This window comes from Gopherus evgoodei, chromosome 6 (genome assembly GCF_007399415.2).
Source record: "Gopherus evgoodei ecotype Sinaloan lineage chromosome 6, rGopEvg1_v1.p, whole genome shotgun sequence".
In the NCBI taxonomy this organism is placed as follows: domain Eukaryota; kingdom Metazoa; phylum Chordata; order Testudines; family Testudinidae; genus Gopherus; species Gopherus evgoodei.
The window spans coordinates 88,548,999-88,574,009 of record NC_044327.1 but is presented as its reverse complement, the minus strand read 5'-3'; the positions used below and the strand labels follow the sequence as shown (position 1 = coordinate 88,574,009).

Sequence of the window (25,011 nt, the reverse complement as noted above, 5' to 3'; positions counted from 1 at the left end):
CTCCGCCGGCGTGCACAGGCAGAAGAAATCGTGGAACAACAACATCGCTTGCCTCACAACCTAAGTCGTGCAGAACGCAATGCCATCCACCCTGACATTATCATCAGAGAGGCTGATAAAGGAGGTGCCGTTGTCATCATGAACAGGTCTGACTACCAAAAGGAGGCCGCCAGACAACTCTCCAATACCAAATTCTACAGGCCACTTCCCTCAGATCTCACTGAGGAATACACTAAGAAACTCTTCAGTTCATCTGTAAATTTGACACCATCAGCTCAGGATTGAACAAAGACTGTGAATGGCTTGCCAACTACAGAACCAGTTTCTCCTCTCTTGGTTTTCACACCTCAACTGCTAGAACAGGGCCTCATCCTCCCTGATTGAACGGACCTCGTTATCTCTAGCTTGCTTGCTAGCATATATATATACCTGCCCCTGGAAATTTCCACTACATGCATCTGAGGAAGTGGGTATTCACCCACGAAAACTCATGCCCCAAAATGTCTGTTAGTCTATAAGGTGCCACAGGATTCTTTGCTGCTTATTACCATGGTGAACACACCATTAAAAATCTTTTTCACCTTTTATTAAAGATACAGTTAAGCATTTGAAATAAAGAATATTAAGTAAGGCTTTCATTTTACCAATATCTCTTGTTCCTGTTCCCTCTAGTTGGAGAAAGTCTAGAAGGAAAAAAACCCTTGTTTGACAGTCTCTTTGATGGTGATCACTATCCTTTTTGGGGAACAGAGAAAAAGTTAGTTGGGATCGGATGGAGCTGTTGTTAAAGTCTGATTCTGTTTATCAGGATGGCAAAGGCTCAGTGGTGTCATGGTGGATCCAAGAAGATGATGGGGGTGGCAGCCAGGATGGTAAATCTCATTCCTTTCCTGTTCGCCTGTCTTTCAGTCAGAAATTGTTGGGAGATAGCTGCTTCTTTGTTATTTCCCCTCAAGAGGGAGACAGCTGCTTCTTTGTTATTTCCCCTCAAGAGTCTTTTCTTTTAAGGATCTCCAAAGGGAGTGATGAGCATAATAGCCTGTCCCCTCACTATATTGTTTGCCAGTTAGACCTAATTTCTGACACATCAATTTTGATTCATTGATGTACTGTAGCACACACTTCATATTAATCAGGCCTGATCTTAACATAGTCCTTGAATTATATTAGTAGGCCTGTTTGGACTAATTCAGTCTCTCTCTCTCCTTCCCCCCCTCCTCACCTTTTCCCATCAGTGTTTGTTTTTTATGAGTCGTGACATTTTTATGAACTTTCACTCACTCCTTACAGTTAAGCTCACAATTAGGGTAAATTTGTTGATTGGATGATCACAACAAGGCTCCATTGAGGACTACAATTCCCAGAAGGCATTGCACCATCCTCTGCTTGCTTCTGCTTGTGATTCAGTGCCTCAGGAGTGGGAGGAGCTGCCTGAAGGGCCGGAGGAGGGCTGCCTGGAGGAGCTGTGCCTAGGAGGCAGAGGACTGGAGAAGGAGCCATGAAGAAGGGAGGTGACATTTTTGACAGTGACAGTGATGAGACAGTAGTGGAGGGCTCAGTAATTGAGAGTGACCTAGACGAAGAGGAGCTGCACATGAAGAGGTGATAAATACATATGTATAGGAGCAAGTGTGACTTAAAAAATGAGTGTTGATACATTTCTGGGACATATGTGGTGAGTTGAATGCTGCATTTGTTCCATGTAGGACTATCATCTTTGAAAACAAAAAGCACAAAGAACAATCCTATGAGACTGGAATCTCCCTAATATAAACCTGACTAAAATGGTTCTGGAATAGCCTTCCTAGATTCTTTAGTAAATAACTATTTTAAGACTTTCGGTGACAGGTAAAAGTGTGAGGAGAAAAAATCTCCATAGGGTATTCTGGAACCATTATATGGAATAGTAGTTTACTCTAGAAATAGGTCCATTTATTTTTATGGGACTAACTGAGAAACAGTGTATTACTCAATGGGATAAAGGTATCAGAATCCATCCCAAAGAAAATAAAATCAATGATAAAAGCACTGATATAATACTGCAAATGCACACATTTATTTTGTTTTTTAATTTCTGAACTCTCTTGATGTTCTCATTCAAACTGATACTTTGGTTACTGAGAAATTAAACCAGTAGAACAACATTGCCCTTACTGTGTATCTCCTAAGAAATGTTGACTAAAAATGTTTGGAAATTTGTAAAAACAGAGATGTATTCATGACTCATATCCTTCTATGCCAATTTGCTGCTTGATGCAGATTTTTACAGGCCCGTTCTAAACTTTTGAAAAATAGTGTTTATCTTAAAAATGCTCTCACAAAATTACAGTGGTATTTAATAAGTTATAATATAGGGAAGGAATGGAGTTAGTTTTTTTTAATTTTTTTTAAAGGTTATCTTTTGTTAATAAAGAAGTATCTTTAACAACTGAAACCATCTTTTCTGCCGAAATAAGAAGAGTAAATGGAGGTAAGAAATTGTTCTTTTTTCAGTAGACAATATATGTTGTTTTTCCTGAGACCTTTATTTCTTTGACTCTTTTTCTTAATTTTTAGGCTAAACAGATTTGTACAGTATTTTTAAGCAGAATAATTTTGCATCTCTAATAAAATCTGAATAACAGTTAGTTAATCTTTCAGGCCAAATTTTCAATATATTTTAAATATATACATTTAAAACATACATTTGTTAGTGCTTATTTTCCTTCATTCTGCCAGTATGTTGTTACTAAGGTTAAGGGTACCTAGTTTAAGAAGAGCAGGGGTATGAATTTATTTTTTGTTAACTCTAAAGGCTTTCTACGATAGCTCCTCAAAGTAAGGGACATAAACAAGTATTTGACGGTGTGGCATAAAATTTTCACTGAGACCTGTCTGGGTTGCCTTTCATAATTCAGCCTCACTTACTCACTTTTAAGTAACGTGGTGATCCCATATGCATGTCAGTAAAAACTTGACTGGCAAAGCAGAATTCTACTGCCTACCTTGCAAGTGTTTGAGCTGTTCCGAACATAAAATACTAGTGTGCAGAACTCTATTCTAGCTTCTTATTTGTTTCTGGGTCCAATTCATGGTATTTTTGTCTATTTTTAAGACCCTGAATGGTTTGAAATCTGCCCACTTGAGAGATTACCTCTCACCTTATATCTACTCATAGTATGTAAGGGTCTGATTCCAAACCCCTTTGAAAACAATGGGAGTCTTTCTAAACAGCTAGGATTTTCTTGGTGTCAGTTACTGGAGCTGAATTCTGTGTGGTCTGGTGGTAGAGTTTTGTCAGCAGAGAGGATCCTCACCTGAAAGAACTTGCTTCTTCTGGTCATCCACTAGAATTAGAGCTTCAGAGTACAGAGCTTCTGTTTGGCTCATTGTTAAGCTTTTGGTTTGTAGGAGTGGGTATTTGTCTGTATGCTTTTTTGTTGTCTCTGTAAATGTGATTTCATATTTACATTGATGGCATTTCTGTTCAGCCCATTGTAGTTAGCATGTTGTTATTTGTGCTAATTTTTATCACATCAATTTCATGACAAGAAAATATGCTCTGTAGTCAATCGAAGCTGATAAAATAATCAACAAAATAATTTGGATACCAGTGTTGTGATTTTTGCAGTATAAGGGGTCAAATTCAACAGAGATGCACTCTATATTTCTCTAGAGCTGAGTTTTTCACAGTAGGGTCATTCAGTAATTTTAATAGTCCTATCTCAGTTTGATAATTAATGTGTAAAGATGAGTACTAAAGTTTGTTATGTGCATGAGGACACTGACTAAAATTCCAGTTGTTAGAAAAAAAACTATTGTCAGAAATGAATCACACTGTCTGATGTGTAGCCCATGTTTCCAAAATGCAAAAGAATTAATAATTTTTTCCTAAATTGTTTTGTTTTCAGTTCTTGCATCTGCCATATTGTGATTTTAGAATCTAGACTGATAGAAGTGACCAGTGGGAAGGTGTGATTTGTCAAATTATTTTTCCAGGCAGTTGGAATTTGCAAAAATTCCTTGAGTCTGTATAACAGTAGTGCAACAAAAGTGGCTTTAACTACCTATTTTTGTGTTTAGTTTCAGAAAACCTCTCCCCAGAGATTCAGCTTGCCTGTAAATTCAGTGATAATCTAAAAAATATGAAGCAAAAGAACAAGATAAATCCGGTATGTATAGAAATTACAGCTCCCCAGCTACACACATACTGCAATGAATAATTATTAGAGTCACTGTGCCTCCCTGTGCCCCTCCCGCTTCTGTATGTGGAAAGAGCCAGAGTGTATGTAACTGAAAAGGGTTTTAAGGAAGGAGTAGCACCAAATCTGCAGTATATATTCACCCAGGAATGCACAGAAGTGTCTCCTCTGGAGTTTCATAGGGGTGGACCTTGCTACAGTTTCAGGAGCAGGGCTGTAATTAGCCTGTAAAATTACTGTATGTTCAAATTGGCAACCAGTTTTTTCCACCTGCAGGTGACAGGCTGACAGAATGAGTAGGAGGAAACTCTAGATTGATGTGATGGAGATTCCTGTCCTGTATATGAGTTTCTTTAGATTTACATAACTGGGAAAATATTTCCAGTTATACCTGCAGGGCCGGCTTTAGGAAGTGCGGGGCCCAATTCGAAGAGTTTTGACGGGGCCCCGGCAGGGATGACTTAAAAAAAAAAACACATGTAAAAAAACATGTGGAGGTTGTAGTCACCGGGCGGTGATCCGAGTCTTCGGCGGCACTTTGGCGGCGGGTCCTTCACTTGCTCCAGGTCTTCGGCAGCACTGAAGGACCCGCCGCTGAAGTGCCACTGAAAACCTGGAGTGCTGCCAGGTGAGTAATAATTAAAAAGGCACCTCTAGCCAGGGAAGGGATTCTCACTGGGCGTGGGGCCCTCTTAGGCGTGGGGCCCGATTTGGGGGAATTGGTGGAATAGGCCTAAAGCCGGCCCTGTATACCTGTATAGCTACATCAGTGTAATCCCCTGTGTGAACACTCTTTTTCTGATATAAGAATGACTTATTTTTAGTTTAGCTTAAACCCTTCCCAAGAGACATAAACTTAACCAGAAGAAGGAACTCTTATTCTAGATAAGAGGGTCCACACTGGAGGGGAGAGGAGTGTGTGTTATACAGTCATAACTATATTAATTTAAATTCACATTTTAGGTTAAAAATACATTCCAGGGTAGACAAGGTCTTAGTTTAGGCAACAATTTGGGTTACTAGTAGCATTTCTCATAGTTGTTGTGATTGATGCTATTACTTCAGCCATTTCTGGAGTAACAGCCTATCCTTTTTAATTGGAAGATGTGGTTATTGTTACCAGAGGGAAGAAAGAGTAGTTAGAAATAATTGGGGACAGGAGAGTATTTGCTTCTAGGACTCAACTAAAGAGGGTGAATTTGACGCAAGGCATATATTTAATTTGTACTTTGATTATTTCACAAATAAAAGAGCTCAAGCTTAAGGGTATACAATTTAATTATATACGGTATATTTTCATTCTGACTGTATTTTGTCTTCCATGACTTGGATTGAGTAAGTAGCCCATGTGCCATAGCAATATTTTACATAGTAATCTGGTCTAGCAGAATTTGGAGTCTCACTGCTAACTGCTGTATTTAGATCCTCCAAAACCACTGATAATAGGAAGAAGCTAGGTGTATAATAATGCTGAAAAATTAAATCACTGAGTAGTTTATATTCACCAAGTTGTTCAAACACTTTTTTTTCTCCCAGCTGACTCATGAGATGAGTGAAACTGAACAATCTCAGTCTCTGCTGCAGTGAGTATAATATGCGCTGGACAAATTCCATTCAGGCAAACAGTAATTTCCCAGCAAAAAGTTTCCCCTGTAGCCTCATTTGGATGGGATATTTTTTCCAGCCTTGAATTATAAAATAGTTTTACTGGTTGCTAATAAGCAGTTGTGTAACTGGAAAAAAATAAAGGAAAATTTAAGTTGTCAGAAAAAACATCCTGAGACTGAGATTTATGAAACCATAGAATGACCTATGCCAGGGAATAACTTATGGAAGCACCATCCTTTGAAGCAATTAACACTAGACAACCACAAAATCCTAAAATCCGGTAGGGAATAATCTGTGCTGGGAAGAAAAGAGGCTGGATGATCTAATACAGTGATAGTGGTTCAGGAACCAAATTAGTGATCAACATTACCCAAAAAAGCCATGGTGGTGTGAATTCGTTGTTTCATTTACTATAGTACTATATACTCATTTAAACAGTATCACTGGGGAAATATTTAGTTATATAATTCTCACAGCAAAATGACTGACCAAGTATTATTTTGTCAATTACAATTGGTTAATAACGTAGGAAAAACATTTTGATTTGTCAATAACTTAGATTGGTTAATAAATAAATCACACAGTGTTTTAATATCATGTGCTGCATAGAGCTACAGGAAACATGTTAAAGAGCCACTTGGGGCTTGAAAGCCTCAGTTTCAGTATCATTGATCTAACAGGTGTTTCAATACTATGAATTTATGATTATGGAAATCAGTTTGTAAGTACCATGAGATAATGGTTGGGTGTTTTTTAAACTTGCTTTGTAAACGACAGCAAGTACATCTTTTTATATTTCCCATACTGTATCATGCCATTTGTCCCTTTAATTGAGTAGCCAGTACCTGATGCTTCACCAACTCAGTAATGCACCTATCCAGTTGTCGGTGGTATATACATGGCAGAAAAAGCTCATTCTTGATTCCTGCAGGCTTATGCCCTGAAGGATGCTTCCCCCTCTTACTACAGAATCTTGTATTTCTTTTCCTCTTCCCTGAGACCTAAACCAGAAAATCTGCTAATGCCAGATTAGCAGAGTTCGTCTAGATGGGCTTGAGAAAGGGCCTTCATCTTTTATGGTTTGGGCCTCATCCTTTAGCAGCACCCTTAGGAGTTCCATGGAAGATTTATTGAGCTCCCAACCAAGTTCCTTAGGGTATGTCTACAGTACAAAATTAATTCAAAGTTATTTTATTCGAATTTCCAGAATCGAGTTCATACGTTCGATGTTATGTGTCCCCACTAAAGCGCGTGAATTCGGCGGAGTGCGTCCACAGTACCGAGGCTAGAATCAAATGGTGGAGCATTGCACTGTGGTAGCTATCCCACAGTTCCCGCAGGCTCTGCCTCCCATTGGAATTGTGGGTTAAGCTCCCAGTGCATGATGGGGCAAAAACATTCTTGCAGGTTTTTCTGGGTGTGCACCGCCTGTATGTTGAATCCACTTGGAATGTCCTCTCCTCTTTCTATCTACTCTTTCATCTAACCATTTCTCACCGTTTCTTGGCCATCATGAACAGAGCCGCACAGCTTCCGCTGCTTTTTCCATGTTGTCTGTCCTTGGCTCCCGTGGCAGCTACAGAAGGCAACAATTTCCCGCAGTTTCTTGGCCATCGTAAACAGAGCCACACAGCTTCCACTGCAAACTCTGCTCTCGCCGCTTTTTCCATGTTGTTGGTCCTGGGCTCCCGTGGAAGCTACAGAAGGCAACAATTCCCTGCCATTTCTCAGCCATTGTGAATAGAGCCGCACAGCTTCCGCCGCAAACTCTGCTCTCGCCACTTTTTCCATGTTGTCGGTCCTGGGTTCCCGTTAATGCTACAGAAGGCAACAATTCCCTGCTGTTTCTCGGCCATCATGAACAGAGCCACACAGACAATCTGGAGAAAGAGACAGAAGCTGTCCTGGGCTCCCGTGGAAGCTACAGAAGACAACTATTTACTGCCTTTTATCAGCCATCTTGAGGCGAACAGCTCATTTCTCACCCTTTTTCAAGGATTACCCATGCAGGCGCCATTGCGCTGCAGACATGGAGCCCACTCAGATCTCTGCTGCAGTTTTGACCATTGTAAATATCTCACGCATTATCCAGCAGTATGTTCAGTACCTGCAAAACTGGGCGAGGAAGCGATGACAGTGCGATTACTATACTGAGGAGGACATGAACACAGATGTTCCTAGATGCATGACATGTGGCAATTGGGAGATCATGGTGGCATTGGGCCAGGTTCATGCCGTGAAATGCCAATTCTGGGCCCGGGAAACAAGCATAGACTGGTGGGACCGCATAATGTTGCAGGTCTGGGATGATTCCCAGTGGCTGCAAAACTTCCGTATGTGCAAGGCCACTTTCATGGAACTTTGTGACTTGCTGTCCCCTGCCCTGAAGCACAAAGACACCAAAATGAGTGCAGCCCTCACAATTGAGAAGCGAGTGGCCATAGCACTGTGGAAACTTGCAATGCCCAACAGCTACTTGTCAGTCGGGAATCAGTTTGGAGTGGGCAAATCTACTGTGTAGGGGCTGCTGTGCTGCAAATAGCCAATGCAATCATTGAGCAGCTGCTATCAAGGGTAGTGACTTTGGGAAATGTGCAGACCACTGTGGATAGCTTTAATGCGCTGGGGTTCCCTAACTGCAGCTGGGTGATAGACGGAATGCATATCCCCATCTTGGCCCCGGCTAGCCATGGCAGCCACTACATAAACCACAGGAGGTACTTTTCAGTGGTGCTGCAATCACTGGTGGATCACAAGGGACCTTTCACCGACATCAACGTGGGATGGCCAGGAAAGGTGCATGACGCTCGCTTCTTCAGGAACTCTGGTCTGTTTGTGCAGCTGCAGGAAGAGACTTACTTCTTAGACCAGAAAATTACTATTGGGGAGGTTGAAATGCCTATAGTTATCCTCTAGTACCTAGCCTACCCCTTAATGCCATGGCTCATAAAGCTGTACACAGGCACCCTGAACAGTAGTAAGGAGCAGTTCTACTATAGGCTGAGCAACTGAAGAATGGTGGTGGACTGTGCTTTTGGACGTTTGAAAGGGCGCTGGCGCAGTTTTCTGACTCGGTTAGATCTCAGCACAACCAATACTCCAATTGTAATTGCTGCTTGTTGTGTGCTCCACAATATCTGTGAGAGTAAGGGGGAAGACTTTTATGGCAGGATGAGAGGTTGAGGCTGCCAGTTTCGCACAGTCAGACAGCAGGGCGATCGCAGCAGGGCGCGCTGCGCATTAGAAAAACTTTGAAAGCATGTTTCATGACTGGCTAGGGTACGGTGCGACAGTTGTGTTTGTTTCTCTTGAAGTTTCCCGCACTCTATATATATGAAAGGAAATAAAGTCAAAATTGTTTAAAAACTGTTCTTTATTATTTGATGCGCAACGCATTGAGATAAATTAAAAGGTAGACTGGGTTAGGGGGGTGGAGGAGGAGGGAAGGACAAGTCCAGAAACCAAATCAAAAGTTCGCATATGCCAGCTTTCTGGTGCTTGGGCGATCCTCTGGGGTTGAGTGTGTGGGTTTCCGTAGCCTCCCCCCTCGTGTTCGTGGGCATCTGAGTGAGGAGGCTATGGAACTTGGGGAGGAGGGAGTTTGATTATACAGAGGCTGCAGTGGAAGTCTGTGGTCTTGCTGCCTTTCCCACATTAAATCCATCATACAGCGGAGCATGTCAGTTTGCTCCCCCATGAGCTTGACCGTAGCCTCCTGCCTGCTCTCATCACGCGCCTCCCTCCTCTCTTCGTGTTCCTATAATGCTTTACGGGACTCTGCAATTGTTTGCCTCCATGCATTCAGCTGGGCCCTATCAGTGCGGGAGGACTGCATGAGCTCGGCAAACATGTCCTCCCAAGTTTGTTTTTGACGCCTTCTAATCTGGACCAGCCTCTGGGACAGAGTAGATAGGGGCCGCGTTGAAACATTAGCACCTGCGGGAGGAGAAAAAGGGAGGGTAGTATTTTAAAAAATGCATTGCAGAGAACAAAGGGGGCACTTTGGTATGAGTAAGCCATCACACACGGCCGGGCAACAGAATTCATCTCGCAGGCGGCCCCTAGGGGCTCGCGGGGTACATTCACTTCAATACTGTCAAACTGCTGGGCCCCCTTTCCCACAGCAAGCAATTCCTTGTGGGTTTGCCATATAAAAGGAGGGCCTGCGGGCTATCTGGAATGATCACTGCACACAACCACCACCACTATCCCGCCCCCCACCGCGTGGCTCTGATCAGGCTCAGAGCAGGGATGAGCCATTTACTCTAAACGCGAACAACCCAGCACAGCTGGGTTCGTCCCCCACCCCCCACTGCGTGGCTCTGATCAGGCTCAGAGCAGGGATGAGCCATTTACTCTAAACGTGAACAACCCAGCGTGTGGCTCTGATCAGGCTTTCACGCAACAGAAGTACTTTCTCCAGGATCATGGAACAGGAGCCCACCTTGGGAGAGAGGGGAGGCTATTGGATCCAGCATTAAGATTAGTTTCTGGCTGCGGGGGAAAACAGATTCCCCACTCGCCGTCTGTGCATTGTCCTCCTCGTCCTCCAATGTCTCTTCCTCCTTGCTCCGTGCAACTCCTCCCTTGCAGGTGTCCATGGACAGTGGTGGGGTAGTGGTGGCATCACTCCCCATAATTGCATGGCGCTCATGGTAAAAGCGGAATGTATGGGGCTTTGACCCAGAGTGCCCGTTTGCCTCCCTGGTTTTTTGGTACGCTTGCCTGAGCTCCTTGATTTTTATACGACACTGCTGTGTGTCTCTGGAGTAGCCTCTTTCCATCATGGCCCTGGAGACTTTAGCGTAGGTATTTGCATTCCTCTTTTTGGAACGTAGTTCTGCCATAACAGACTCATCTCCCCAACATTCGATGAGATCCAGTACCTCCTGCTTGGACCATGCTGGGGCTCGTCTACGAATCCGGGACTGCGTGATCTCCTGTGATGGTGGACTTTGCATGGTTGCCTGTGATGGTGGACTGTTCTGATGGTCACCTGTGCTGCTGATGACCAGACAGGAAATGAAATTCAAAAGTTCCCGGGGCTTTTCCTGCCCACCTGGCTAGTGCATTGGAGTTGAGAGTGTTGATCAGAGCGGTCACAAGGGAGCATCCTGTGATAGCTCCCGGAGGCCATAACGTCAAATTGCGTCCACAATACCTTTAGCCCGGGATTGTGATTTCGATTTAAGAGCTGCTCCTCTTGCCAAGGTGGAGTACAGAAATTGAATTAAAGAGCCCTTTAAATCAAAAAAAAAGTTTTGGTCATGTGGACAGGATCATTTTTTTTTCGAAATAACTTCGCTAATTCCAAACTAACAGGCTAGTGTAGACCAGGCCTTAGAGTATTTTGTTACCTTAGGCCTCCTGTTAAGTTTGTTCTCTTTGGAGCCCAAGCCTGATGCTAATTGACTTCTGTTCCATAACATTTGAATCTATCCTCAACATTCAACTTTGTCTCCTGGCATAGAAAGTGGCCTTTCTAGTGTTGGTCTCCACAGCCTGGTGATTCAGGGAGCACACAGATGTGACTTGTAGTACCCATCCCTCATTTTACATAACATGAAAATAGTTCTCCAAACATGCTCCAGTTCTCTCCTGCAGATGGCCCAACCTTAGCTAGGAGATCCCTCTCCTCAACTTCTACCCACTCCCAAAAGTCAGACTTGAAGTCTGGTGGCACTCCCTGCACATTTGCCAAACTTAGTCAGATTTGCCTAGATGAATAGGTCTGCAAATCCAAGTCCCTGTTCATCTGTTCAAAGAACCTCACTAAAGGGTGTAGATACTGTATATCCTTTCCTGCAGGTTCAGACTTTCTATCTGCACTCCTCCTTCCTTGCAGATCTCTTCTGCTCAGACAGGCTTTGAGCTCACTGTATTTGAGTGGTGGCCATGTTGATGGCATCGGCCATGCCTTTCGCTGAGTGTGGTGTGGCCTCATTGGATGACTTCAGTTGAAGCTGAATTTGGTCAGTAAGTTCTCTGGAAGTTCTCTTCCAGACTCCAGCAGGATCTGACATCTTCCTCCCTTGCTTTCCCAGTTTCTTCCCTACTGTCATTTTAGCCATGCCTATTTTAACATCTCTGTAGTTACTCTTTTCCTCAGGTGCGGTCTGCAGGTCAGAGTTAGTAATCCATATTGGTGACTGCTACATCACAGAAAAACAAATTTCTCTTCCAGCATTACTTGTTTTCAGTGGTGTGGCAAAACCAGTATGGGCACCTATGTAGGATACCTCATGGAACAATCAGGCTTAAAGTAACTAGGTCAACATAGTGTAAGCAGATCATATGTTTTTCCAGCTCTGGAAGTTCTCCACTGGTGAAGCTCCTGGTCACAAAAATCCTGCATCTGGTTGGGCTACAACCTGCCTGCCTGCTTCATGAAGAAGACCCAGTGATTTGGTCACATTGGTATTGCACATTGTGACTGAATGCACCCCTGTATTCACACCCTACAGCAGTGGTCCCCAAACTTCTGAGAGTTGCTCCCCCTTCCCTCTGTTCATGCCTCTCTACCCACCCAAGGCCAGGAATTAGACCGCAGCTCTGCGGTGGGGGACGCAGACAGAGGTAAAGGGGATGAGGCTGGGGCCACAGCTAGGGGTGGTGCTGGTGCTGGATCCAAGGCTGGGGGCTGGGCCAGGAGCAGAGCCGCAGCCAGGCTCCCAGCTGGTTGCAGAACCGCACCGAGGCTGGGGACGGGAGTCAGGAGGGGCTGGGAGCCAGGGCCACTACTAGGGGCTGGGTGGTGCTTCTTCCCTGCCCCTGTGGGGGCTGGCCCTGCCCCTGTGGGGGCTGGCCCTGCCCACTGCCTGGCCCTGAATGTTCCTCTGTGTTAACCTTGGTGAAGGAGCACACCCCACAGTTTAGGGACCTCTGCCCTACACACTACTGTAATAATCTTTGTGTAAAATATGCCTTGTGAGGTATTGTTTGAAAACTAATAACTCACTGATCAGTAATATCATGGTGAAACCCGTGTAGCAACATTATATGTAAAGTTATGAACATAAGCTGAAATTATGACCTAAATGTGTTTACCAGATAAGTCTGGGAAGGGGGTAAACCTGTTTCTCAAAGACAAAGGACAAGCTAATGCCGATAGTCAGGTGTCCTGAAAGTTAATCGGCAATCACCTGTCCAAGTGGTCATTCTTTTTCAATGAGCTGGGGCAGGAACAGATAGCTCTGCAATTTAGCAAGCAACAGCGTGGAATCTCTTTCATTATGAAATTCCATATCTCCGTCCTCACAACAGGAAGGAACTTTATCTAGGGATAATCCTCAGGAAAATGCATTTCAAAGGTTGCCTCAACTATAAAAGCAAGGGGCAAAAGCACCCCAGATTCTCTCTCTCTCTCTCACCTAAGAAGACAGGAACCAGCCTTTGGACTTTGAGAGGGGTTCTGACCTGAGAATTTGGTCAGCAAGGTTGCTGGGGACATGTGGTAAGGATTTTATCTTGATCCAAGTCTAGTTTGTTAAGTTTTATCTACTAGAAAGCATTTTATCTTTATTTCTCTTGTAACCATTTCTGACTTGTACTTGTACTCACTTAAAATCTCTCCTTATAGCTAAACAAACTTTTGTTATTTTTTAATCAAAACTAATCCAGTGCTGTGTTTACACTGAATAGGTTGGTAACTCCAATTAAAGTAGCAAATTGTTGTCTGTTGACCCTTTACAGGGGCAATGGGCCTCTAATATCTGAACTGCCCAAGTAAGGGCTGGACAGTGCAGAATGTATGTTTTTGGGGAAAAATCAGGGTGGGGAGTATGTTGGGGCCACCCTGCAGATAGTAGCCAAGGCTGCCCCAAGCCAGAGTGTGGCTGTTGTGGCAATTTGAGGATAATAGCCAGCCCAATTTAGGTAATTGAGAAGTGTGTTACTGATTACACTTCTGAGTTGGGAATTTATGCCTCTAAAAGACCTAAAGTGCTTCTACAAATAATTGCACGGAAAAATTACATTAATTGTTTTAACCACTGCTGAGACCTAGTTAAGACAAGGCTGAAAATTTTGTCCAGAGTACCAGAACGTGCATGGGTGGTGGGTGAAGCCCCGCTTTGGGGAGGCTAGCCTGCTGTCTGCGACTCTTCTGCCAGAAGCTGCACCCACTGGCACGCCAGAGCCCCTAACCCCCCCAAAACAAGAGGAACCCCATGGCCTGCCCACCCCAGCCACACCAGGCTGCTGTCGCCTTCCCTCCCCACCCCGCCAGTCTGGCCCCAATCACACCGGGCTGTTCTTCAGCCCCGGACAGCATCCCCTGCCCCCCATGGCTGGCCAGCCTCCCCTTCCATGGCCGGCAAGCCCTAGTGCACGGCCAAGTAAGCTGCCTCACTCCCCCGCCAGATCCTCCCGCCTACCACTGACTCAGTGTGTTCCCTCCTCACTCCCCCTCCCACAAGGAGGAGAGACGTGGCGAGCTGCAGCAGATGGGCAGCAAAAGATGGTGGGGGCCTTGGGGAAGGGGCAGGGCCACTGTGGCTCAGGTGTCTGGCAGCAGGTCAGCGGCAGTTGCCCCAGGGAAGGCGTAGCCCATGAGAATGGGCAAAGTATTTTTGTGCATTGCTTCTTGAATGGCAGACTTAAAATTATATTTATTTCTTTTTAGAGGTGCAGTATTTACTACAAAGATTTCTCAGCCTGGTCTTCCACTAAATGCCTCAGTAGGTGGAGAGCAAAATTACTCTGTAGGTATGTTTTATGTTGTAAAAAACAACCTAAAATACAGTCACTCTAAATTTGAGAGAAATAACTGAGAAACTGTAAATGAGTATACATATAGATTTATTTAGGATATAGATATGTGACCTTTGAGACCAGAGGGGCAGATTTTTTAAAGGTACTTAGATACTTAAAGAAGAATTAAATGCCTAAATCCACCATATACATGCCCATGGTATTTTTAAATCCACTGCTCAGCTGTTGCCTAACCCCCCCAGGTGACTGTTTTCCTGCCAGTTGGCACTGAAATACCTAAGCCTTGGCCTAAGTGCTGCCACTCCCCCACAGCAAATGGTTATAACTTTGTAACCCAGTAACTGTGGTGTGGAGCAGGGGTGAGTGAGAAATGGTTGGCTGTCCATGAGCATCCTAGTGGGGAAGATAGGAAAGAAGGGTGGGGAAGGTTTTGCTCAGATCAGTAGCAGGGTTGGGATAACGGCACCAGGACCCATCTGGGTCACTTTAGGAGTTTAGTGATGGTAGTTCTTACTTTCTTCCTGTATATTTGAAGGATTTTCATATATTTTTCCTATTAGCATATTCTCTAAGGCCAGGACTAAACGAGGAGGCAGGGAAGTGGAGTGTGTCCTATTGAGTGGCTGGGGTTCCTAGGAATGCTCAGGGGGACTCCAGAGGGAGGGAATAAAAAGTGTTCTCTTTTCCAGCGCTGTACTAGATGGTGGAAATGGTCTATGGAGCAGTCAGATATGTGTAAGGACTGGTCAGCCTCTCATTGCTTTGCAAAGTTCCAAGCTTGCCTTGCTTGAGTAAGAAGATGTCCAATTAAGCAGGGCAACACTCATTTCAGCTTTTTTAAGTCCCATATGTAGCTGCTTAGATGTTCCCCATCTAAGTGAATAGGGAGAAAAGTGCCTAACTGGCACCTATCCTGGCTCTCAAAATTCCACTAGGTGGTGCACCCTGTGGGAGACATGCTGAATGGGACAGTGCCTAAGCAAGGGCGCCATTACAGATTTTGGTAGAGGGATCCAACTTTAACTGTTCTTCCAGGGGCTACTTAGGCATGTGAAAGCTCTAGTTTTTTGGCAGATAACTTAGCAATTAGCTGACAAGAGACCTGTATCTAATTCCTATAAAAAAAATGAAATAAATATTAGACCCACTCAGCTCTAATACTCACATGTTCTCACATCTTGTGGCAAGTCACTTAAGGGACACTGGTTACGCTTAAAATTTTAATTTATATTCTTACATGTTACTAACTCTGCAGGGAGAGAAACCCCGTCAGGACTCCTGGGTTCTATCTCAGCTCTGGGAGGGGAGTGAGGTCTAGTGCAGGGGTGGGCAAACCAAGGGCCACATCTGAGTATGGAAATTGTATGAGCCATGAATGCTCATGAAATTGGGGGTTGGGGTGAGGGCTCTGGGGTGGGGCCAGAAATTAGGAGTTCAGGGAGTGGGTAGGGGCTTCAGATGGGGGTAGGGGGTTGGAGTGCGAGGGGGTGAGGGCTCCAGCTGGGAGTGTGAGCTCTGGGGTGGGGCTGGGGATGCAGGAGGGTGCTCTGGGCTGAGACTGAGGGGCTCAGAGGGCAGGAGGGGGATCAGGGCTAGGGCAGGGGGTTGGGGCACAGGAGGGGGCCAAGGGTGCAGTCTCCAGACACTTACCTCAATCAGCTCCCAAAAGCAGCAGCATGTTCTCCTTCTGGCTCCTACACATTCCCAGATTCTGGCAAACAGAGGCGAGGAATATGCAGAACATGGTATGGATCCCTGCACACCCTGGCTAATAGCCATTGTTGGATCTATTCTCCATAAACTTATCTAGTTCTTAGTAGAACCTTGTTATAGTTTTGGCCTTCACAACTCCCCTAGCAAAGAGTTCCACAGGTTGTCTGTGAAGAAAGACTTTATTTTGTTTGTTTTAAATCTGCTGCCTATTAATTTCATTGGGTGACCCTGGTTCTTGTATTATGTGAAGGAATAAATAACATTTCCTTATTCAATTTTTCCACACCATTCATGATTTTATAGCCCTCTATCCTATCCCACCTTAGTCATCTCTTTTCCAAGCTGAAAAGTCCCAGTCTTTTTAATCTCTTGTAGCAGAGCTCTGACCTTGCCCCCTGCGCTTCTAGGCGGCTTATGCTAGCCTTAGTGGCTCACTGTGACCCTCCACTTAGCCCTTCTCTCTCTAGGGCCAGGGTTACAGTCCACTGAGCCTTTTTCATCATAGGCCAGCAAGGAGGTTGGTGAGAGAACTCCCACAGTCTCTGTTGTCCGTGGGGGCTTATTTCAGAACAGTTTAACCTCCTGTCCTGACAGTGGCCTGACTTCCCCTCCAGGAGATGTTCCTGTAGTGGTGGGTTGGGGGGAACCCGGGCCCACCCTCTACTCCAGGTTGCGGCCCAGGGACCCTAATGGTAGCAGCTGTTGGCAGCCAACCTTTCACTGCCAGAGTAGCTACATTTCCCTGGGCCATTTCCCCACAGCTCTCCTGCTTCTCCCTTCTTCACCCTTACTTTAGGGCTCCCTTAACAATGGTTTGAGGGTGTCTTCATTAACCAGCCCTTCAGCCATACTTGCTCTCCTCTGCCTGGCTGGAGTGAACCCTTTTATAGTATCAGCGGGGCCTTAATTAGAATAAGGTGGTCACATTAGCTTAATGGCCTCACCTGACTCTTTGCAGGTTAATTAGAGTCAGGTGTTCTCATTAGCCTGGAGCAGCCCCTGCTCTGGTCAGTCAGGGAACAGAAAACTGTTAATCCGGTGGCCAGTATATCTGCCTTCTGCTATACCCAACTGGCCTGGGTCTATCATACTCTCCTCATATGGAAGGTGTTCCATACCCCTAATAATTTCTACTGTCCTTCTTGATACCTTTTCCAAATCCAGTATATCTTTTTTGAGATGGGGTGAGCAGATCTGCACGCAGTATTCAAGATACGGGAGTACCATGGATTTAGATAGAGGCAATCTGATATTTTCTGTGTTATTACCTATCCCTTTCCTAATGGTTCCCAACATTCTGTTAGCTTTTTTGATTGAGCAGATGATTCTAGAGAATTATCCACAACTCCAACATCCCTTTATTGATGGGGTCAGCTAGTTTAGACCCCATCATTTTGTATGTATAGTTGGGATTATATTTTGCAATGTGCATTACTTTGCATTTATCAGCATTGAATTTCATCTGCCATTTTGTTGCCCAGTCACCCAGTTTTGTGAGATCCCTTTGTAGCTCTTCGCAGTCTGCTTTGAACTTAACTATGTTGGGTAGTTTTGTATCATCTGCAAATTTTGCAACCTCAGTGCGTACTCCTTTTTCCAGATAATTTATGAATATGTTGAATAGGACTGGTCCCAGTACAGATCACAGGGACACACCACTATGTACCTGTCTCACAATTTATTACTACCGTTTGTTTCCTGTTTTTTTAACAGGAGTGCCTGGCAATTCTTTCAGGATCTTGTCACGATCCTTAATTTAATGACAAGCTTTTTGTTATCTTAATCACCCTGCCTCTGTTTATAAACAAACTCCCTGCTCCAAAGGCTGTACTGTTCCCCAGCTTCAGAACTAATCATATATTACACTCAGGCTTAGCTGTGTTGCAGTTAAAAGACCTCCATCTGGGGCTAGGGTGAGTAGACCTCTGGTATGAAACTTGGGGGTGGGGGGCAGGAGTTCCCTGGCCCCCCTCTAAGATGCCCCTGTGCCTAAGTACCTTTACAAATCTGGCCCTTGCTTCCTTTTTCAAAGATGTCCTGGACTCGAGTACAGGTTACATTATTTTTCATGTAATGTTGGGACTATATAACTTTTGCAAGTTTGTTATAAAATAATTACTATTCATGGTTTTCCTAAGATATTGACATAGTTCTAGATTGAAGCTGAGTTTACTGTGGCAGCACTGCTTAATAAAATTGTGGGTCAGACTGTGCCTGGATGTTCCAGGGATGTGCAAAGGGAAGGGAGGGTGTGAGAATCACAGTCCCTGTGGGCACCTGGGTGCCTTCCTAGCACTTCCAGGGCTCAAGACACCCCTAAAAGGGGAGGAAGTGGGCAACAGAGATGACTGAGTGTGGAGAGTGTGAGAAATATGCTGCATTTCCTAAAACAGATGGTGGTAGTTGATTGGTAACCTTTGAAGGCACAGAACTATGGGTCACAGATATAAGAAAACAGGAGGTAAAAGTAATTAAAATATATAATTAAGTTAGAAAATATTTTGTTTTTAAATAGAGCTTCCATCACTAAACTCAGTTAGCTTCAGCCAGAGACCACCTCAAGAAAGAAGAACATAAGAGAGGCTGTACTGGGTCAGACTAAAGGTCCATCTAGCCCAGTATCCTGTCTACTAACAGTGGCCAATGCCAGGTGCCCCACAGGAAGTGAACCCAACAGGCAGTGATCAAGTGATCTCTCTCCTGCCATCCATCTCCACCCTCTGACAAACTGAGGCTAGGGACACCATTCCTTACCCATCCTGGCTAATAGCCATTAATGGACTTAACCTTCATGAATTTATCCAGTTCTCTTTTAAACACTGTTATAGTCCTAGCCTTCACAACCTCCTCAGGCAAGGAGTTCCACAAGTTGACTGTGCACTGTGTGAAGAACTTTCTTTTATTTGTTTTAAACCTGCTGCCTATTAATTTCATTTGGTGACCCCTAGTTCTTGTATAATGGGAATAAGTAAATAACTTTTCCTTATTTACTTTCTCTACATCACTCATGATTTTATATACCTCTATCATATCTCCCCTTAGTCTCCTCTTTTCCAAGCTGAAAAGTCCTAGCCTCTTTCATCTCTCCTCATATGGGACCCGTTCCAAACCCCTAATCATTTTAGATGCCCTTCTCTGAACCTTTTCTAATGCCAATATAAGTGTAAAGGGAATTTGAAACTTCAACATCTTATAACATCCAGGGGCCCCTTAATCAGAAAAGGCTGAGAAGCTCTAAATATGCAATTCAGTGACAGTAAATTTTATTTTATTTTATTTGCCATCATTATAGGTTTAGATACTGACATGTCTGGATTTCTGAAAACAGAGAGAAAGGTGAGTATATTCATACAACAGAATGCATGTCATCAGTTTGATTTGATTTAATTAGCACTTACAGAATATTTTCTGGGGAAAAAATTAGGCTCCATATGTTTAAAATATTTAAAGCAAAAATACCAGTCTTTGTCCAAAACCACTCTGAAGCACGTTCTTAACACAGATGCATAATATAGCTTGAAAGCAGTTTGGTGGGGGGCAATATCTTACTGCAAGAGCTGTGTCTGAAGCTGAAATAGACGTGAACTTGTAAACAGTGTGGCTTTCTTTAATGGGCCAGAATCACTCTTGATCTACATGCTGAGGCCCTGGGAAACCTCCCCTGCTGGCAGACTTGTAGTTACTTAAAATGGTTGCAATTTTTCCTTCAACGAGTGTGTAGTAATCCAGAAAGTTAGCAGTGCTAAACTTAGAGCTTCTCCTGATTGACAAACCAGTGATGGAGGCTGCTGATGATAAAATGCCTATTTTGCTTGAGGAATGAATCACTCTCTAGAAGCTTGGCCCTTGCTGGTTGACGGAGATGCATTTTGCATCTCTTTTGTCTGTGGTGTTGAATCCAAAGATTCCTGTGTTATCATGCATGCTGTGTGAATCCTTGCTTATGATCACTTCACTCGCATATCTGTACTTCAGATATGAATCTGTAGTTTGTGCAAGCCATTTTCCATACTAGACTTATACTCTGGTGTCAAGTAACAAAAGACCAAGTCTGTGGCACATACACAGATAAATAATTTACCTTTTTTTTTTAAGCCACGGGTTATTCTGTTTATTTGGGAGGAATGAAGACACATTTTTTCATACAAGGGTTGCCACCTTGTTTAAATTATATAAGCTGGGTGAAGCAAAATTTGCATCCAAAAGAAAGCTGTTAAAGTTTCATATAAATAGAATTTACTTTCTTCATAAATTCTGAGTGAGATTAACATTTGGAAAATTACAGAATCTTCTACAGTTCCCAAAAGAAAATACTAAAGACAATATAGTAAAATCAAAATCATAGAATCATACAATATCAGGGTTGGAAGGGACCTCAGGAGGTCATCTAGTCCAGCCCCCTGCTCAAAGCAGGACCAATTCCCAACTAAATCATCCCAGCCAGGGTTTTGTCAAGCCTGACCGTAAAAACCTCTAAGGAAGGTGTCAGAAACCTAGTCCCAGATTTGGACCTTAGCGTCCAAAATATGGGGTTTAGCATGAAAAAACCTCCAAGCTTAGTTACCAGCTTGGATCTGGTAAAGCTGCCACCACCCAAAAAATTAGAGTGTTTTGGGGCACTCTGGTCCCCCCAAACCTTCCCTGGGACCAAGACCCAACTCCCTTGAGTCTCACAACAAAGGGAAATAAACCTTTTCCCTTCCCCCCTCCAGGTGTGCGTGGAGAGAGACACAGAAGCAAGCTCCGTGAATCTAAACAGAGGGACTCCACCCTCCCCGTTCCCAGTCCTGGAGAACAAAATTATCAAGAGCTAATCTCTCTTCCCCCCTCACCCAGCGGGAATGCAAAGTCAGGCTAGTAAATCTAACACGCACAGATTTCCCCCTGACTTCTTCCTCCCACCAATTCCCTGGTGAGTACAGACTCAATTCCCTGGAGTTCCCCACTAACGAAAAACTCCAACAGGTCTTAAAAAGAAAGCTTTATATAAAAAGAAAGAAAAATACATAAAAATGGTCTCTCTGTATTAAGGTGACACATACAGGGTCATTTGCTTAAAAGAAATATGAATAAACAGCCTTATTCAAAAAGAATACAATTCAAAGCACTCCAGCACCTATACACATGTAAATACAAAAAGAAAAACAATGGAAACCTTACTGTCTTACTATATTGTACTCACAACTTGGAAACAGAAGATTAGAAAGCAGGAAACAGAAATCACTTCTCATAGCCGAGAGAGCATACAGCAGAAGACCCAAGAACAAAGGACTCTCACACAAACTTCCCTCCACCCAGAGTTGAAAAAATCCTGTTTCCTGATTGGTCCTCTGGTCAGGTGCTTCAGATACTTTTTTCCAGGTGAAAGAGACGTTAACCCTTAGCTATCTGTTTATGACAGAAGGAGATTCCACCACCTCCGTAGGTAACCCATTCCAGTGCCTCACCACTCTGAGTGAAAAAGTTTTTCCTAATATCCAACTTAAACCTCCTCCACTGCAAGTTGAGACCATTACTTCTTGTTCTGTCATCTGCTACCACTGAGAACAGTCTAGATCCATCCACTTTGGAACCCCCTTTCAGATAGTTGAAAGCAGCTATCAAATCCCCCCTCGTTCTTCTCTTCCGCAGACTAAACAATCTCAGTTCCCTCAGCCTCTCCTCATAAGTCATATGCTCCAGCCCCCTAATTGTTTTTGTTGCCCTCCACTGGACTTTTTCCAATTTTTCCACATCCTTCTTGTAGTGTGGGGCCCAAAACTGGACACATTACTCCAAATGAGGCCTTAACAATGTCGAATAGAGGGGAATGATCACACCCCTCGATCTACTTGCAATGCCCCTACTTATACAGCCCAAAATGCTGTTAGCCTTCTTAGCAACAAGGGCACACTGTTGACTCATATTCAGCTTCTCGTCCACTGTAACCCCTAGGTCCTTTTCTGCAGAACTGCTGCCTAGCCACTCGGTCCCTAGTCTGTAACAGTGAATGGGATTCTTCCATCCTAAGTGCAGGACTCTGCACTTGTCCTTGTTGAACCTCATCAGGTTACTTTTGGTCCAATCCTCTAATTTGTCTAGGTCTCTCTGTATCCTATCCCTACCTTCCAGCATATCTACCACTCCTCCCAGTTTAGTGTCATCTGCAAACTTGCTGAGAGTGCAGTTCATGCCATCCTCCAGATCATTAATGAAGGTATTGAACAAAACTGGCCCCAGGACCAACCCTCGGGCACTCCACTTGAAACTGGCTGCCAACTAAACATGAAGCCAGTGATCACTACCCGCTGAGCCCGAGAATCTAGCCAGATTTCTATCCATCTTATAATCCAATCATCCAGCCCATACTTCTTTAACTTGCTGGCAAGAATACTGTGGGAGACCGTATCAAAAGCTTTCCTAAAGTCAAGGAATAACACATCCACTGCTTTCCCCTCATCCGCAGACCCAGTTATCTCCTCATAGAAGGCAATTAGGTTAGTAAGGCATGACTTGCTCTTGGTGAATACATGCTGACTGTTCCTGATCACTTTCCTCTCCTCTAAGTGCTTCAGAATTGATTCCTTGAGGACCTGCTCCATGATTTTTCCAGGGACTGAGGTGAGGCTGACTGGCCTGTAGATCCTCCTTCTTCCCTTTTTTAAAGATGGGCACTACAGTACCCTTTTTCCAGTCATCCGGGACCTCCCCCGTTCACCATGAGTTTTCAAAGATAATGGCCAATGCCTCTGCAATCCCCTCTGCCAACTCCTTTAGCACCCTCGTATGCAGCGCATTTGGCCCATGAACTTGTGCTTGTCCAGTTTTTCTAAATAGTCCTGAACCACTTCTTTCTTCACAGAGGGCTGGTCACCTTCTCCCCATACTGTGCTACCCAGTGCAGCAGTCTGGGAGCTGACCTTGTTTGTGAAGACAGAGGCAAAAAAATAATTGAGTACATTAGCTTTTTCTACATCCACTGCCACTAGGTTGCCTCCCTCATTCAGTAAGGGGCCCACACTTTCCTTGACTTTCTTCTTGTTGCTAACGTACCTGAAGAAACCCTTCATGTTACTCTTAACATCTCTTGCTAGCTGCAACTCCAAGTGTGATTTGGCCTTCCTGATTTCACTCCTGCATGCCTGAGCAATATTTTTATACTCCTCCCTGGTCATTTGTCCAATTTTCCACTTCTTGTAAGTTTCTTTTTTACATTTAAGATCAGCAAGGATTTCACTGTTAAGCCAACCTGGTCGCCTGCCATATTCACTATTCTTTCTACACATCGGGATGGTTTGTTCCTGCAACCTCAATAAGATTTCTTTAAAATACAGCCAGCTCTCCTGGACTCCTTTCCCCCTCATGTTATTTTCCCAGGGGATCCTGCCCATCAGCTCCCTGAGGGAGTCAAAGTCTGCTTTTCTGAAGTCCAGGGTCCATATTCTGCTGCTCTCCTTTTTTCCCTGTGTCAGGATCTTGAATTCGACATCTCATGATCACTGCCTCCCAGGGAAGGAGGTTCCCATCCACTTTTGCTTACCCTATCAACTCTTCTCTGTTTGTTTGTGAGCAGCAGGTCAAGAGAGCACTGCCCCTAGTTGGTTCCTCCAGCACTTGGACCAGGAAATTGTCCCCTATAGTTTCCAAAAACTTCCTGGATTGTCTGTGCACCGCTGTATTGCTCTCCCAGCAGATATCAGGCTGATTAAAGTCACCCATGAGAACCAGGGCCTGCAATCTAGTAACTTCTGCTAGTTGCCTGAAGAAAGCCTAGTCCACCTCATCCCCCTGGTCTGGTGATCTATAGTAGACATCCACCACGACGTCACCCTTGTTGCTCACACTTCTAAACTTAATCCAGAGACTCTCAGGTTTTTCTGCAGTTTCATACCGGAGCTCTGAGCAGTCATACTGCTCTCTTACATACAGTGCAACTCCCCCACCTTTTCTGCCCTACTTGTCCTTCCTGAACAGTTTATATCCATCCATGATGGTACTCCAGTCATGTGAGTTATCCCACCAAGTCTCTGTTATTCCAATCACATCATAGTTCCTTGACTGTGCCAGAACTTCCAATTCTCCCTGCTTGTTTCCCAGGCTTCTTGCATTTGTGTATAGGCGCTTAAGATAACTTGCTGATTGTCCCGCTTTCTCGGTCCGAGACAGGAGTCCTCCCCTCTTGCACTCTCCTGCTCGTGCTTCCTCCTGGTATCCCATTTCCCCACTTACCTCAGGGCTTTGGTCTCCTTCCCCCAGTGAACCTAGTTTAAAGCCCTTCTCACTAGGTTAGCCAGCCTGCTTGCGAAGATGCTCTTCCCTCTCTTCGTTAGGTGGAGCCCATCTCTGCCTAGCACTCCTCCTTCTTGGAACACCATCCCATGGTCGAAGAAACCAAAGCCTTCTCTCCGACACGACCTGCGTAGCCATTCGTTGACTTCCCCAATTAGACGATCCCTACGCAGGCCTTTTCTCTGCACAGGGAGGATGGACGAGAATCACGGGGAGGATGGACGAGAAGCATATAAAACATATATCTTGTAACAGATTAAACTATATGAATAAGTAATCATATCATAAACAAAGCCAGGAGATTCTTTTCTTTACAGTACATGCTAATGTTGATACTAACAAATTTCATCAAGTAAAACGTCCCTGTATTTCAGAGTTGGTTCAATGGAATAAAATCCAGTATGAAAGTTCTTGAAACAGAATAGTCTCAAAGGAGGTTTTAAAACCTAAAGATACTAGGAGAACTAGGAATTTCAGGATCTAGGGAGAATTCCCAGAGATGATATCTGATGAACTAGTAGGAGTGTAG

General features: G+C 44.2%; 1 protein-coding gene across 1 annotated transcript in view; it reads left to right on the top strand.

The window, feature by feature from the left end:
• Positions 1-1,278: 1,278 nt before the first annotated feature.
• The window catches only part of ANKRD31 (ankyrin repeat domain 31), a 143,493-nt gene continuing 119,760 nt past the window's right edge, over positions 1,279-25,011 (top strand). Inside the window, 6 exon segments of the mRNA XM_030566573.1 lie at positions 1,279-1,602; positions 2,394-2,470; positions 4,063-4,151; positions 5,718-5,764; positions 14,413-14,471; positions 19,507-19,550. Coding sequence (XP_030422433.1) covers positions 1,499-1,602; positions 2,394-2,470; positions 4,063-4,151; positions 5,718-5,764; positions 14,413-14,471; positions 19,507-19,550 — 420 coding nt within the window. The 5' untranslated portion in view covers positions 1,279-1,498.